Raw genomic sequence first — 16,816 nt, forward strand, 5'->3', positions numbered from 1 at the left:
CTTTTGTGCCCATTGAAGCAGGTGCCACTGATCGTCTGGAGACGGGGACATCAAGGCAAATGGTATTTCAGCATTTGCCTACATATGTATTAGTTATCCACCCACCAGAGAAATGTCCTCCTGTACAACGATCCTTCCCATGGGTCATATAAAGCAATTTTTTATGCCAAGTTAGCTGTATTCTTCTGAAACTATTTCAAGGACAAACCTTTTTTTGACAAACATACAGAAAACATTAATTTGAGGAGCTGAGGTTGTTTTATTTTAACACCTAATACAATTCAAATTTAAAGGATTACTTGCACAAAAAAATAAACACATTTGGTATAAAAATTTATCATCACTTTAACACCTTTTTTTCCTCTTATGGCCTGCGCCTTCTCTGGAGCAGAAACATATAAAGACTAATGGCACAAGTTTGTCTTATTCTACAGCATTTTTTTTTTGTTTGTTTTTACATACTCAAGTACCCTAGAGGACAACAGCCCGCTGTATACAAGAACCTTTTTCTTCAGCCTGCTGAATTAAGTTTCATAAAGAACCAAAGCTATAAAGGCATTTTAAAAACCATTGTCTCTTTTTTTTTTTTTTCAGAAGCGCCGACTTTTTGCACCATTTATATACATAGTGTTACATAACAGCTCTTGAGTACAGTACATGCAGCAGAATATATCTGTTGAATATAAAACATACATTTAAAATCTTGACTTATTGGAATTTTTTGAAGATTGAATACTTGTAGAATGCCCACTGCTTAGAGAAAATGGTTTGATAGTACAAATGTCTGCATATGTTGGCCACTGGAACAATCCAAGGCTCACTGGAATATTATCTGTAGCACATCAATGTGCATAAATAATTTACTTACAATATTAAAACACAACTAGCAAAATCAATAGTTCAAGATCTTATGACTGCTATGTTAACCCTTAGTGGTTGCAAGGAAGTGTGGTGGGGGTTCCTCCCCCTCCCAAGTCCTCTACAAAACCTTTAGTATGTAATTTGTTTTCCAGATGAAGAAACTTATTTATGTCTACTGCCTCTTCTCTTCATTGCAGCCGTACACTGTGGACAGTACCATTTCCCTTTTGGTGCTTCTGTCAGTCCAACACATCCATAGTGGAACCACTCAATAGGGCACTATAAAAACAGAGTTAAAGAGAGGGTTTGGGATTTTGTTTTGTTTTGGTTTTTTTTTTTTTTTTTTAAACACCTATCACAAATACAATTCTATGAAAATGAAACATGAGTAAAAAGCATCAATTCTGCTTTTCACACAAAAGTCATGGGACAAAATGAGAAGAGAGGAGGATCTCAGTCCCTAACATACACTCAGTAGACTAAGGAAAGTGGTAAAAATTCTAGGAGTCATATATGGACTCACATAACAGAGCAAAAGCAGTATGCTGTTCTTTGAAATACTTAGTTTGACAACACTAAGGGACACAAAAGTCATCTTATCACTCACTTCTGTTTAAATGTAGCATCTCAGTAAGTACATGATTACATTCAACTGTTCTTTTAAAGCTTTTTTTATTTGAAGAGGACAACTGATATTAGTAGTGACATAGCTAAAAGCTCCCAGAAATAAAGGGCATTTTAAAGATGTCAAACCTTCCCAGTAAAGGGTGAAGCCTTCTAAAAGAACCTGAACTGTGGGGACAGATGAGAAGTTTCCTGAAGAATGGTTCAACTCATATGCACATTACTCTAAAAAAACTCTACTCTTAATACGAACTCTAAAGAAAAGTAACTCCTGCAAAGCAGTAGTTGCATGCGCAAGTGCCTCATGAACCTTTTGAACTTTGTTACTTACATCTTGGTTATCACAGCCTACCATTTCACCATAGGACACCTAGTAAATAAGAAAAAAACCCCTTATTAATAATTATATTGCTAGTTAAAAGCAATCAACATTTTCAAAGGGCTAAAGTTCAAGTTTCTTCCTTTGAGGAGTTTTTCCATTAACAGCAGAAACAATATTTTGATTTTTCTTTTGTTACACAACCCAAAGAACATGTTCACAGCAAACTGATTTCCAAAAATTTTTTAGGCAAAAAAAAGATATTTCTGCAATATTTCCGATTGGATGAAAAAGGTCAGCATTCAAAACCTGAATGAAGCACATTTAACAACAGTGCTCAGTACATTATCAGCCCTGTTTTCAAGATTATATGGATGTCTGGCATTTCCCTTGCATACATGACAATTTCAAGCACTTTATCTGAAACAATCAAATACTTTCAAGAGAATTACAGAATTCTATAAACTCAAGAAAACCCCCAATGCTCTTAAAATTTAAAATAAAACAGGCATTTTAAAATAAAAGTTTCTCACGTTGTCATTCAGTCTCTCAAGTTTCCAGACAGCTTTTACAAAACTAGTTTTTTTGTTTGGTTGTTGGGTTTTTTTGTTTGTGGGGTTTTCTGGGTTTTGTTTTTGTGGGGTTTTTTTGTTGTTTTTTTTGAAGGAAAGTAGGAGAGACCAGGCAAGTCACTGTGAACCTGTTCATTTTTTAATTTAATTGTTCTTGAAGACATTTAAAACTCTCCAGGTATGTCCCATCACTGGAAAACTTGCTTGTTTTTAGCTTCAACAGTTGAGTTCATTATTCATATCACCAGTAAGTAAATAAAAACAGATCAGAATTTCAAGACTGCAAATAGAGTATTTTTAAATTAGCAATCAGAGAAGGAAGTTCTATTACAGCAAAATCGTAGCTCTAGTTATATTTCAGGTTGGAAGCCATCCTTACCTGATTACAAATGCAGTAACGTGGCTCATTTGGATCATACGTCCAGTCAACCTGGCTATTAGAATCAGACTCTGGTATTACTGCTGTTTGCTGAGACAGTTCTTGTGCCAGTGCAGATGAAGAAGAACATGACGACAGAGATGAAGAAGAGGAAGATGATGAGGACTGCTGACTTGAGGATTTGTTGTTGTTTCTTAAAAACAAACAAACAAAAAAGCATATCATAATTTCAATTACTTTCCTGCCAAGTGAAAGGATCACAAAACGAGTACTTTGTTCACTGTGAAATACTGCAGTATGTAAATCCCAAAGCATCATTCCCTAACACATTTCATTCAACAACTGCTCAAACTGAAATGGAAATATTGAATGCTCTTTGGAAAAGGAAGTAAGTCTTACCAGCTTACATGTGCAAGATGGGCTCTTCTAATCAATGGAATTTAACAGCTTTAAACTGCCAAATGACTCGAATTCAATGTTTTTCTTCACAAAATTTTCCATCAACAGCCTTGGTGTAAAGTCCTCATAAAAATTACGTTACCAATAAAAGAGGAATTTACATATAAATAATGTCATAGATCATGTAGAATACATAGGTGTGTTTTGAAGATGACTGATTCTATGTTAATCTCCACTCAAGCATCACCAATCACTCCACAGGAACAGTGCCAGAATACAAATTCTATGCTTTTGCGTATAGGTCAGATCTGACACCCAAGACATCCATAGATGAAAAATGCTTCTAAGACAAAATTATTAACTGAGCTGTGAACAAACACAAATTTGTATGAAGAAAAACAGGCAAGTCAGTTTAAAAGGATGGGCACTCTGAGACAAACTCTTTCAAGTACAACTTGTGATTGCTGTGCCATTGTGTTGTTTAAAATGCTTTCAAATTCCATTTTAATCAGAAATAAAATTCATTCTGTTTCCTGTCCTAGAAGTTCAGCCATCAGAAAATAGTGATTATTTGTGAAGTGGCATGAAGCAGATCTCCAGATTACTTCAGAACCATCTACAAAAGCATAGCAATTCCCAATATTTGCCGTTAGACCAAATCTTCTCTCCAGAACAGAGAAAAATGAGGGAAGAAGCTAGACTATATCACAGATGAAAAAGCAAATCAAGACATTTATTTAAAACCTTGGAGTGAGTTTGCTTAAAGGGGGGGGGGGGGGGGGGGGGGGAGTGGGGGGGAAAGAGAGCACAAAAGAAGAAAGCCCTGAACAAAAAAAGGCCAGCAGGCAATAACTACCTTCTGTTGATCCCCTCTCCCAGATATTAAATATGAAGTATTTCTAATATGGCCCATGACCTTTAAAAGAAAGCTTAGCTGTCTTAAAAGCTGTAATTGCAGTCAACAAGTAAGAAAACCTACTTGCTTTTTCTGCCACTTCGTGAATCTGTGGTTGATGAACTTAATGTCTGTGTTAATGTAGATGCCAGAGCTGATGATGAATATCCAGTTGAATCTCTGGATAATGAAAATTCTCTTCCAAGCTGAAAATCATTGTTCTTAAATGCCTCATAGCTGGCTTTTAGACTGGATGTTCGTCTTCCTTCCTTCATCTAAAAGGAATACTGATATTGTATCAGATTACACAGTACAGCTCTTACAGAAGACATCCTAGGCTGCTAACTGCTAATTATTTCCACAGGTTCATTAGTTACTCTGTTAACAAAATGATGCACAGTGAGTGGTAAAAAGGTGTAAGAATATCCCCCAGGAAAAGCCAGAAAACAAGCTGTCCCTTCATGCTAGTTTTACAGGATGAAACGGTAGCATCTAAACAAAAATGATGAAAACTGAATCACATCAGCTGAAAGTGATCATGGGAATTCAGATTAAAAAAAAAAAAAAAATCACTAGTCTTTCTTCTTAATCAATAGCGGATGGGAGAATAACAAGAATGTTTTGACGTTACCTGCGCCGTGGCTTGCACTGCTTGAGCTGCTGCCATGGTAATTGCACCGGCCCCAGATCCTGAAGATAATGAGCCCAGGTTATATGATGCCAATGGTTGAGAAGAGTTTGTATTGTATGCATTGTTTGAAGAGGATGATGAATTACTGTTTCGACACCCTTGATGAACAGAACACATTTATGAAATTCAAAATGAAACTAAATTCCTTTGCATTTTAAGAAGAATTATATATGACAACCAGTGAAAGAGAAGGAACTCCGTTTACGCATCAGAGCCGTCTGATCATTTGGAAAAAAGCTGAAAAAGTCATTTGACACAGCCAGTATCAGCTTAAGAAAAAAAGAAGCTTGTTTCCCAGCTATCCTCATGTGCAAGAGGTCCTTTTAGAAAGACAGTCCTCACTATCATATTCAGCTATCAAAGAACAGATGCAGCTGCTGTGTCTACATCTATATAAACCAAATCTCCATTGAAATGATGCTGACTACTGTAACCATCAGGAAGAGAGTAACAATTTCACTGGACACTTATACTGTTTCTGAAGTAAAACTTTTAACAATCTTAATTCTAAAAACTACAAATCACAGTTTCAATGCAACACAGATTTCCATGCCCATCTACAGACTGACAGCTGCTCAAACGTAGTTACATTTTATTTGCCATCTCATGTGAAGTTCCTTTAAAAGAAAAGTTAAATGGGTATGAGGAGACTACTTAAACTGATGAACAGCACTAAATGCCAAAATGTAAGGTAGTTTACTTACTATAACCTCTCACAATCTTTTATTTCCAGAAAAGAAACTATGAAACACCCTAATTTTGAAAATGGGCAAAAAGTTGTGGGGTTTTTCATTCACTAGTCAAAAAGACTTCTCACTTCCTTTGAAATAGACAACACAAGAAAGAACTTTATTTTATTGTGGCCAAATGCCACGTTAGACCACCCCTTAATAAAAAAGAGCGTGAAAATTCTTTTCCCTTACTTTCAAAATTGTTGCATGCCTTTCTTTTTCCCAAAATAATGCATTGATCTCTTATATTTCTACTACTGGCTGAATGAAACTGTACTATTACCATCTTCCAAGCAGCGTAAATAAAAAGAAACAGCCAACATGCAGCTGTTAAATGAGAGCAAAGCTGATGTGCTTCATGGACAACACAGATGAGTAACAATGCCTGCCACTTCTAATGTTTCAAATGACTGAAAATCGCAGAGCAAAGGGTATGAGCCTCTGATTTCAAGAGACAGTAACTCACAAATATAATTGGGTTTCTCTTCTTCCAATTAAAAAGCAATAAAATGCAAGACAATTAAGATTACCTGGTGTATTTTCTTTAGAAGCATCTGAAGTCAGGGTAGATAGAAGAGCTTCAGATTTAAACTTCTTTTCAGGAACATGATCTGTTGTACTATGGTGCGAAGATGGGTTGTGTTTCCTTTCTAAATGAAACAAATGAAGGGAACTTAAATGTAAAACCTTTTCAGCCTGAAAGTCAAACTATAACTAGAGATAATAGAAAAGCACTTTCAACTAATCCTACCAGCAAAACCTTACTATTTCATTCTTGCACTTCTGCACAGACATTATTATCACTGCATTATGCCTCCTCCCCCCCGCCAAATATTTGGAGAAAAAGAATAAAGTTCTGAACATTTTTTTTTTCCTAATACTACTCAACAAAAAATAAGGAAACATAAAAAGTAGACATGTTTTTGAGTCTCAAATACTTACTCTCTACTGGAGTGTGAGAATGGGCGTGATGGTTATTCACAGGCTGTGATGGTGTATCCAGCTCCAGAGACCCTAAGAGGGAGGTAAAAAGGATAGGAGAATTTCAGAGTCAACATTGGCATGGTTTTGACTTTTAGATACTAAATGAATCTTTATAATATTAACCAAATCACTATGCAGTTACATTTATTTTAATCAGAAGGATTTTTGCTAGAGTTGAAACCCTTCCTGTAGTACAACCAGGAGCCAGTGAGAAGAACAGTTTTAAAATAAAAATTGGTGACTGCTGCTGTTCAACTGTTGAAATCAAGAAGTTAAAAATGAAGGCCAATAAGGACAACAAACACCAACATTGCCCTCAACATGCCACTTATTCAAATGAGTTGCACGCAAGCTGGTGACAGTTAGAGAATGCTACACCAAAGGTACTGACAATGTATACCAATATGAATTGAAAAGAAGATTGTAACATGTAAACTGTATTTACGAGGCATCTTGTCCCACTGAGTCCACATCATCACATTGAGTCAAAACACACAAGCACTAGTAACATCTTTCAAGATGATCTAACATTCAACAGGAAGGGCTTCAGATCATCATCCACATTTTCTTAACATTCAAAATACACAGAGCAACTATTCAAAAAAGAAAAAGGGGGCGGGGAAGGCGGAGGGGGCACAAATGCAAGTCTATGTCTAAGAATAACATTTCTTGTAATATGAGGCTAAATGATCACAGCGTAGGAGAGACTTTGCCCACAAATTTCTGTTAAAACAATATACAACAGTTTGTGTATCAATCTTTGACAAAAAGATTTTGAACTAGCTGCAATACCTACCAATTTGTATTTATAAAGAAGACAACTCAAGAAAGTAATTCACATTAATTTTTCAAAATCTGTAGCTTCAACATTTCTTTACCTCCTTCTTTTCCATTGCTTTCAAAAAGTACATGAGTGTATTACAGAAGTTTAAAGAAAATTATTCTAGAAGAGGTTCAAAGCATAAGGAGATATTTCGGCTGAGCTAATATTAATCATGTTATGCACTAGTCCAAAGGCTGCCCTCTGGCGGAACCTCAACGATATGTATTTACTCTGAAAGCTAAAAATGTTAACAGGCTTCTACTTTTCACTTTATTAAAAAAAAATTACCTTAAAGATGCAACATGCAGCCTGGTACATTTCTATTTTGAATTCTTGAAATTCTACCTACCTACCTCACCAAACACATAGCTCAGGTAGTGAGTAGGTAGTATCACATCTTAAAACCGCAGCTGGAATTCCAACTGAAATAAACTAGTCCTTTTCTGTAGTTGATAGATCATTAAAAGCACTTTGCAGTTTTCTTTTCGTGCCTGTTATTTGTAATATTAATTACAAATAAAATATCAAAAAACTCCCAGCTTTTATGACAAAGCCACACAAACTTCAAAGAAAGAATATTTATTCCTAATCTCCTCAAGTGATTTAGGCTACTTTTTACTGTCCTTGGGTATGAAGAACAGTCACTGGCTCTTAGCCATAATCACAGTAGTTAAATCAACTTTGACATTTAGCATAATCGCATTTGAACTTGATATCTAAACGCTGATGCACACAGAAGGGCCAGATTCTTCTACACCAAGTGAGCCAAAAAGCTGTCACATTACATTTTTGTTCACGGTCTGAATACTAGCATTGCTGTATTTGTTAAGCATGCAGGTTTCTTACCCAAAATGCTTCTCCCTTGCTACCCCATTACAAAACAACCATTCTGTCCCCTTTAAAAAAAGAAAACCACCAAGTACATAACTTGAAACGCCTGTAACCAAAATAATGACCCTCCTCAATTTGGTGGCAATCAATTTGAGTAATAAATGGTACACTTCCAACCAGGTAGGTGGCAAGCTTAAGCTAAAGTACTTGTCTGAATACCTACAGTCATTAAAAACAGGTTTAAAGAATTCTGTACCTTACTGTAGCAATTCGCTAGTGCAACAGTTGTGCAAAAAAACCTATTCTAATAACTCAGTTGTATTTTGACTTCACTGGTAAAAACTGAGGTTGAAACTAAAATTTGAGAATCACTGACTGACGAAAAGTATGCCAGTCAAAACAGAATTTGGGAACAAGTGGAAATACTGCAGGCCACTAACAAGTTTATGATAATTTAGTTTTGCCAATTCACAGAAAATCTGTCAAGTTCTTAAAGAAAATCATGCATACTTACTTCTCTCTAATATTTCTGTAATTCCAGCATTATCTGCTTCAAGTTCCATTTTAAATTTAGCGAGTTCCTGGTCCAATTTTCTCAAATGACGGTCGACCTGTTTTTCAAACAAAGCAACAATAAATAGCATCCAGTTCTGGAACATGGGTATCTACGCCCTTAATCTCAGGCTTGCTAAGTATCTCCCTTCCAGCAATTCTCTGCCATGCAGCACTAAGCACATATAAAAACACACAGAAGCTAACTTCTTCTTGGTCACCCACATTTCCCTAACTCAGCAGGAAGACTAGAATTAACACCAAAATAGCCCTGTTGCTCCTAGGCTGCGCAGTCAATCGCAGGATACAATAAGGCTGCATATTGGCTCAGCAGCCAGAAGCCGTCCTCTTACTGTAGGCAATGTTCCAAGACACAATGTTAAGTGTTTCTTTTGAGAAAAAAGATTAAGAGGACTTGGGGGTGTTGTGGGTATGGGTATAGAAAGGGGAAGAGAAAGAACAGTACATGACAGGCACTTTAGAAGAGGTTGGGCTGCACGGGGAAATGGCAAGTTTACCGAATTGCAATTTGTATGCCACTATATACATCAGTAAGCTTAAGTATCCAGTAAAAGGGTCTCTAAATTGAAAATGTGAAGACTCCTGTGTGTTTGAGTACGACATGCTCTTGGGTGTTGAAAATTACCTTAAAAAAAATGTAACCTTAGTATCATGGAAAGAAACACTATGTTCCAAATGCTTTCTTCATCTGTAGTCATACAGCAGAATACTGTATGTATCTCTAAACTATTAAAAAATGAACAGTTTTTGCAGTTACCAGCTAACCAAAAGAAAGGGGGTAAGTTCCAACTTTGGGAACTAAGTTTTGGCAAGCTTTTGAAGTGGAACTAAAGCAAACAAGAAATATTTATGTCTACTATTTTTTAGTGCAGTCTGACCTGCAGTTTCTGTTCTCCGAGAAAATGTAAAATAAATATACTTAAAATTCAAAAACCACATGCTATAAGGAAGAGTAACTTGCTTGTGATCTCTTTTCAGAAAAAAGTAACTAAGACAAAATCAGCATGCATGAAAACCTTAGGATTTCTAAAATTATTTCTGTACGTTTTGTATTTAAGTGACACTTATTACCCAAAGCAACACAATTCTTAAAAGTCAGTAAATATTGAATGTTTCTTTCACCAGCAAAAATATCCGTTTGTAGCTGACATAACAGTACAGCTAGCACAGTTGTAGTGCTTATCAAAATGTTTAGAACTCCTTTGGACATAAATTTAGGTAGTTCACCACAAGCCTTCTGTCTACTTACCAAATCATATATTTGATTAGCCAGTTGCACTTTTTCATCTGCATCTTCCAAAGCCTTATAATAATCCTGTTATAAAAAGAAATTTTTTAAAATTATGAACATAACTGAATTAATTCTAAGCTACTGTTATCCAGCGCAAAAAGTTAAAAGGAGAAATTCAAGTCAGTTTTCAGATGGACTGTGAAACTCTACTGTAAACAACAATCAGCTAAAGTTTAGATGAGAGATGTATTACATATCAATTTATTGTTCGTGCCATATTACAAAATGTGGACACTTCCTGCTACAGCAATATTTAGATTTCTGCAAGAAATGCTACAAGAATAGAAACGGTCTTGGATTTATTTTATATTACGCAGCATAAGGTTATGGACTCAAAATGCGATGATGTCTTTTACTTTATATGAATCTTTAGGACCACTGCAGATACTACTGCCCTTCAAAATTATGCTAAACAGTACTGTGAGGGGAGGCCTTTCCAGCACTGTAGTTAAATAATGATGTATATAGTTTATTTTAAAATACACTCATGTAAGCATGTTATAAAATAATTTGACTAAAGCAGTATGATTTTAGAATCTGCCCTAACTAATGAAAATCCACTGACAAAACGTTTTTTTTACATTACGTTTACACATGGTTTTACTCTAGAATTAAACAGGTTTAAGTGCCTTTTCATTCTCAATTTCCACTGAAGAGTATCTTGCTTAGGCAAAAACTACTTGAAATTTTGGTCCAACTAAAGTCAAAAGCAGATTTTTCATTTACTTTAGTGAAGTCAGAGCTTTGACTTTTTCTTTTTTTAAACACAGAAATCTATTTGTATTAATTAAGGAAAAAAAAAACCCCTTTGGCCAAATAAGGGGCTGAAGTAGCAAGTGGAGGAAACTAGAAAGGAGTCTCTCCTGACAAAATGATGGACTACCTTGCTAACAATACCACCACCAATGCCCGAGTGTTGAAGGATAAAACAAAACACATCCATCTTCTTACTACTCTGTCCCTAAAGCTACATATACCATAGGTATAACATATACAAGGACATAGGCAGAATCACCAGAAACACTGAAGCTAAGCTTGAAAAATATCCTCTAAAAGAAAGCCAATTAACTCACGCAACTTCATGTCACACAAGCAGAAACAAAAAGTCTGAGCTGAAAATCTAGTACCTGGTTTCCTCAGCATTTCAGGATCATAATTTTTAAAATGCTAGCAAATACTGGGTAAAACTTGAGAGAAATGCTTGATCAAAGAAACCTTTCTGTCATTTTCCTCCTCCTAGGTAGTTCTATCCATCTCTGTGAAAGCCCAAGGGGAGTCACAGCTCTGAACGCTTAAGTCTCCATCAATCATAAGCTATTTTTTCCTAAGGTTATCTTCATTTGCAAAGAAAAATGTGACCCACTCCTGTGATATCCTTACTTTTTTGATTGATGTCATTTGTTCTTCTCTCCATTCAGGTTTGTTTTTCTTTGCATTCATAAAAAATTCATTTACCCTCTGTTCAAGCTGATCCATTGCATCTGTATCACAGGAAAAGATTAAGATAAATGTTATCTTCTCATGTATATAAACATTATGAAATAAGGCGGATTTTTTTCTTAAACAAAGTTGACAGGACTGAGGTGCAAACTATTAGAGAGGAAAAAACCAAAAAAACCAAAACAACCAAGTGACAGTGGACAGAGGAGGGAAATATTTACCTTAATTTCCAAGAAGCAGAATTGCATTCTGGTAGGATTCTCATCAAGGTTCTTGTGCTCTCCAGCATGGGACTGGCAGGACTCCAAGTTCTAAAGGTTTTTTGTCCCTAAGAGCAGTGGTAGTGACTTAAAGCACGACCCAAACTCCTCACCCAGGGCTCTAGACTGCTGACTTTGGAACATTCTAGCCAGTTACAAACTGAGCAGGAAACAAAATGTTCTCCTAAGAGAAACAGTCAAATACAAAACCAAATCATTGAAAAAATTAGTGACTCAAAAAGGTAGAGCAACTGAAGAGTCAAGTCACCACCTTTAAGTCAAGGCCCTCTCCATTGTATGCTGGGAAGGGTGAGAGCAACCTGAAAGCACTCACAAAGTTATTCCCCCCACCCCCACAGGATAGTACGAAGGGGTAAATGCACTGATGAAATACTATTTGGACAGGATGCTCACTTACATGAAGTTGAGAAATACTGTAAGTGAAAAAATAAAGCCACGAATTCTCTAACATTAATTATCATAAGACAGGAAAGTGTCAACTACGAGTTATTTGTTTCATTGTTTATTGAGAGAGGAACAGGGATTCCCTTCCCTTTCCCTCCACCCTTCTTCAAAAAAAAAAAAGCACTGAGTTTACTATTTCAACAGCTGGACATCTGTGCATACAACAGCTTGCATATTTTTCCAAAACCACGCAGCTGCCTCAGTCAAACTAGCTTTGACAGCCTTGCTAGTCTCAGGGTAGATGATAACACCAAAATTTTTTCACAGCACTCTCAGCGATACTGTCCAGACAGCAGTTTCAAATTAAATGTGACAATGCACCAATTACCTACAGACTTCAGGCTCTGGGTGTAAAACACTGAAGATACTTTCCAGAAACCACCATTAAAACTGGATCACATGATGACCATCACCTCTTACCAAACAAACAAACAAAAAAGTGAATTAACTAGTTCAAATCCAATGAAGCCCAAAGGTTTTCTCACTCTGTGAAAATTCACGACTAGAACTAACTGTTGACATAAATAATCAAAAATCATTTGTACTAAATGATCAAAAAAGATTCATTGATTTTCCCTATGCTGGGAATGTCCAGCATCAAAACCAACAGGAACCTAACAACTGACCGGACAGAGCGCAATTAATCCCAAGTCAGAACAGTTGTGACATAGGCTCACATCAACTTTATTTAGACCCAGACAAAGTAATCAAACAGTTTTGGTGTAAAACAGGTTAAAGATGGGAGAATCTGTAAAATGAGCATCTTCCACTTGCACTGTGTTAGTCAGGGAGAAGATTAAGAAGCCTGAGCAACAAGCAAGCAGCAGCACACACTTTATGTAGAGACTTCTAAAAGCTTTGTTCTTTGACCAAATTACTATAATGTGGTCCATAAAGCCAACAGACAAAATGTTCCATCTCCTATTCCCAGAGTGCAAAGCTAGGTGATAATTATTCTAATGGCTCCATAGACATGCAAAGGGAAAAAAAAAAAAAAAAAAACCAAAACTTCCCTCTTTACTTTTTATTGAGGACACATACCAGTCTGTGCGAAACTCTGTAAGGGAAAACTTCCACAGAAACTTGGTCTCTCCTGAAAGGGCAGAAATGGCAAAGGGGAATGCAGGTCAGATCTATTAAATTGTATGAAAAGCTCTCTCTGGTACACTCAAGTTCCTTCACCTCTTCTCACCCCTCTAACCTTTTTAATCCAACTGTGATACTATATTCTGAGATACTAATTTCTTAGATCAGACTTCCCAAGAGAGTTGCCAGAAGTTCTGTTAGAAGAGGGGCCTTTTTCCAGAGCCTGACATTTTACCATGGAGGCCTGATAATCCATGATTTGAACTTAAACAAACACATTTTATGCTCCACATGGAGCTCAGTTAAAGGTCAAGAGTCAAGTCACAACTCAGATTGTCTTCACTTTTCCCACAGCAGCCTTATCAGGACATACAATAGGTACAGCAGGTTTATTACTTCTTCCAGCAACAAACAGCAGTACTTGCCCCATTAGAACTCCACATAGTCCAAACAGGACAGAATACAAAGTCAACGTTGATACTAAAACACAGCAGCACAGTTATCTCTGAATTACAACTCATGTAGGTTTCTGGGACAGCATCACTCATCAAACTACTGTTTTCAAGTACTTCAGAGATACTGAATCCTCACAGCAAGTCACTATGTCACTGCATGAGAACATGCTCCAGGTTTGCATGCAGTATTCAGTGGGCAGTTTGGCAACTGATGTTGAAGAGATGCTAGTCCAGAAGTTTTGTAAATGTCTTTGGATGCTTTGTCACTCATTGTGCAAGAATTACAGAAGTACCAAGGTCCGAGAGAATTTTTCTCTGGGCCTAAGGTTGGTTTTAGCATACAATATTCAGTGTTATTTGCTACTTCCGGTAATACAATATAAAGTGTTATTTGCCACTTTCAGTTAAAGCAGAGGAAATGACACAACTGCAACCTTGGCAGTCCTAGTCGGCACAGTTCTGAAACACACAAAAAAAACCCCCTACTAGCTTCTTCGCCTCCCTACTAAATAGCAGTAAAATAGAAGTAAAATTTGTGAACTTACTCAGAATTACCAAAGTCAGTGAGCTGCTCACTCCCTCTCCTGGTGCTCCCTAGCGATAGTTACTTCAGAGGTGTTACCTCCCATAAGGAGCCATTGCCCCGTTCCTGCAACTTTAAGCACTGAATACAGGACAGCACTTAGGCCATAATACACACACACAAAAAAAAAAGTCCTACAGCCAGTTCAACATGGGTCAATAAAGTCTGTTAAACAGACCTGCTGGGTCCACTAAGGTAAATACCCAAGGGAAACCCTGAGACCTCACTTCAAAGTTTCATAGGTTGAACTATTGTTTTCAAAAACAGTGCTCCCCCCCAGCATTACATTTTGTATTCCTGTATGGCATTCACGTGTTAGTTCAAACCTTGCTCTTTCTCTCGTTCTTCTTTAGAATAGTCCAACCCTTCTGTATCGACGATTCCTCTCATCTTTTGCGCAGTAAGTTTCATTAACAAAGACCTCCGCCTCACAGTTATAGATGAAAATATTAATTGTGCATTAAATGGCAACACCACCTAGTTGGGTGTTAGGGGACACCCAAGTCCCTGATGAGACCACATTAGAAAAGCTAGAAAGGCTTTTGCCTTCAGAAATGCATCCTGAAAACAGCATAAGGTAGCATATTATATCAGGATATAACCAGAGATATACAAAATGATCTACAAAGAGACCTAAAGCAGACTTTGGGTTATGTATCAGCTAGGGCACAAGAGGCCACGCAAAAAGCGCCTTCTCATACGCTACGATGAGGGGAGCTGGCTGGAAAGCTTCAGAGACAGCGTGCCGCTACCTGCTGAAGGAGCGGGACACAACTCATGTTCCAAACCACCACCACTGCTCTTAGGGATCAAAAATCTGAAGAGTTTGGGACGTGCCACCGAAAATGCCTTTGGGAGCAGCACAAGCCCAGGAGCAAAACTCCTGCAATATCCTACTCGCGCCGAGGCTCGACTACGGGCCTCGGGCGGGGGCCGGGGCGGGACCGCAGCGGGCGGGCGGGCGGGCGGCTCGGCGGGGCCGCGGCTGGGCGCCGCTGGCTGACACAGCGCCAGCCGAGCGCGCCCCGCCCCTCGCTGCGTCCCGCCGGCTCCCGGCGCGGCGCCGGGCCTCCGCAGCGCCGCCTCCCGCAGCCGCACCAGCACCAGCGCCCGCACCGCCGGCCCGCAGCAGACGACGCCAGGCGCCCGCTGCCGACGAGACGCGCCCGGCCCCGCGGCGCGGCGCCCCCGCCCCCCCGGTCCCCCGCCCGGGAGCGGCGCTGCCGGAGAGCCCGGGGGGCGCAGGCGGGGAAGGGGCGCGAAGGCCCCGGGCCGGGGTCGGCGGCGGGGAGCGGAGCGGAGCTGCCCACACAGGTCGGAGCGCCCCGGAGGCGGCGGCGGCGGCGCCGCTTCGCCCCCTCCTTCCCTCCTCTGCCTTCTCCTCCCTCCTCCCCACACCGCGGGCCGGCGGCGGCGGGGCGCGGCCGGCGGGGGGCCGGTGCCCGGGGCGGGGAGCAGCCGGTGCCCGCGGCCGCCCCCCGCCGGCGGGGCGGGCCGGGGCGGTCGCGGGGAGGGGGCGGGCAGAGGCGGAGGGGGCGGGACTCACGTACTCTGCACCTGCAGGTCCATCTCGCGCATCTCGGTGAACCTGTCGCGCAGATCCATGGGAAGCTGCTCGATCACTGCGGGGACACGGAGGGGCGGGGGAGCGGGGAGAGAAGGGAGGCAGCCAGTCAGTCACTCGCCGCCGTGGGGGAGGGGGGGCGCCGCCTCTTCGCCGCGGCTCCCCCCCCCCCCCGGCTCCCCTCCACCGGCCGTGCCCGGCCGCCCGGCGCCCCCGTCCCGCACACACTCACTCTCCAGATAGTCCTCCAGATACAGCATGGCGGCGGCCGGGCCAGCGCCAAGGGGCTTCTCGCTAACGGGGGGCTCGTCCCTTCCAATATGGCGCCGCCGCCAACAACACCAGCGGCTCGACTCAGCGAAAACAACATTGGCGGCTGACGGCGCTCGCTCCGGCCGCGCCGCAATTGGCTGCCCGCGCCGCTGACGCAGGCGGCGGCTCGCGCTCTACCCCCCCCCCTCCCGCCTCCCCGCGGCTTCATGGGAAATGTAGTCGGTGCGCGTGGGCGGGCGGCGGGAAACCGCGCGTGACACCGCCCGCTGCCACGGCCGCGCCCCCCCCACCCCGGGCCCCGCCGCCGGAGCGTCCCGGGCCGCGTCCCTCCGGCCGCCGCTGCCGATGGCGCGGACCCGCCGGTCTTTCTCCGGGAGACCGGCCCCCCCCCGCCGCCTCAGCCCCCGCCGCCTCAGCCCCCGCCGCCTCAGCCCCCGCCGCCTCAGCCCCCGCCGCCTCAGCCCCGCTTTGCCAGGCAAAGTTGGGACGCGCGGCCGCCGGCCCGCCGCAGGGTCCCCGCCGACCCCAGCGCAAGCGCTGCGAGCCTTGGCGAAGCGAAGGGGAAAAACTCGCAGCTTTTTGGTCAGGCTTTATGCTTTTTTTTTTGTTGTTTATCCGTTATTTTAAATGCGTACGGCTGGTAATGGCGCGTAACGAGCGTGAGAAATGACGAAAGTAACGAAACGAACGTCCGTGTCTTCTCATGGGTGACCCAAG

At 40.9% G+C, this 16,816-nt stretch overlaps 1 protein-coding gene across 4 annotated transcripts; it reads right to left on the reverse strand.

Moving 5' to 3' along the window:
• Nucleotides 1–239: 239 nt before the first annotated feature.
• ING3 (inhibitor of growth family member 3) lies at nucleotides 240–16,179 on the reverse strand. Of its 4 annotated transcripts, none has more exons than XM_075708631.1 (12): nucleotides 16,059–16,179; nucleotides 15,813–15,884; nucleotides 11,354–11,454; nucleotides 9,932–9,997; nucleotides 8,624–8,720; nucleotides 6,414–6,485; nucleotides 6,002–6,121; nucleotides 4,681–4,739; nucleotides 4,134–4,324; nucleotides 2,756–2,948; nucleotides 1,817–1,855; nucleotides 240–1,140 (listed from the first exon to the last, which is right to left on the reverse strand). In XM_075708631.1, the coding sequence occupies exons 1-12, from the start codon at nucleotides 16,084–16,086 to the stop codon at nucleotides 1,024–1,026; spliced, it is 1,155 nt and encodes a 384-aa protein (XP_075564746.1). In that variant the 5' UTR covers nucleotides 16,087–16,179; the 3' UTR covers nucleotides 240–1,023. The 4 variants fall into 4 exon arrangements, with proteins under 4 accessions (XP_075564746.1, XP_075564745.1, XP_075564765.1 ...); XM_075708630.1 differs by having other exon boundaries at nucleotides 4,681–4,838; XM_075708650.1 differs by lacking the exon at nucleotides 16,059–16,179 and adding an exon at nucleotides 11,635–11,741 and having other exon boundaries at nucleotides 4,681–4,838; nucleotides 15,813–15,847.
• Nucleotides 16,180–16,816: the final 637 nt, after the last annotated feature.

The sequence above is a fragment of the Pelecanus crispus genome, chromosome 1 (assembly GCF_030463565.1).
Source record: "Pelecanus crispus isolate bPelCri1 chromosome 1, bPelCri1.pri, whole genome shotgun sequence".
Taxonomy (NCBI): Eukaryota; Metazoa; Chordata; class Aves; order Pelecaniformes; family Pelecanidae; genus Pelecanus; species Pelecanus crispus.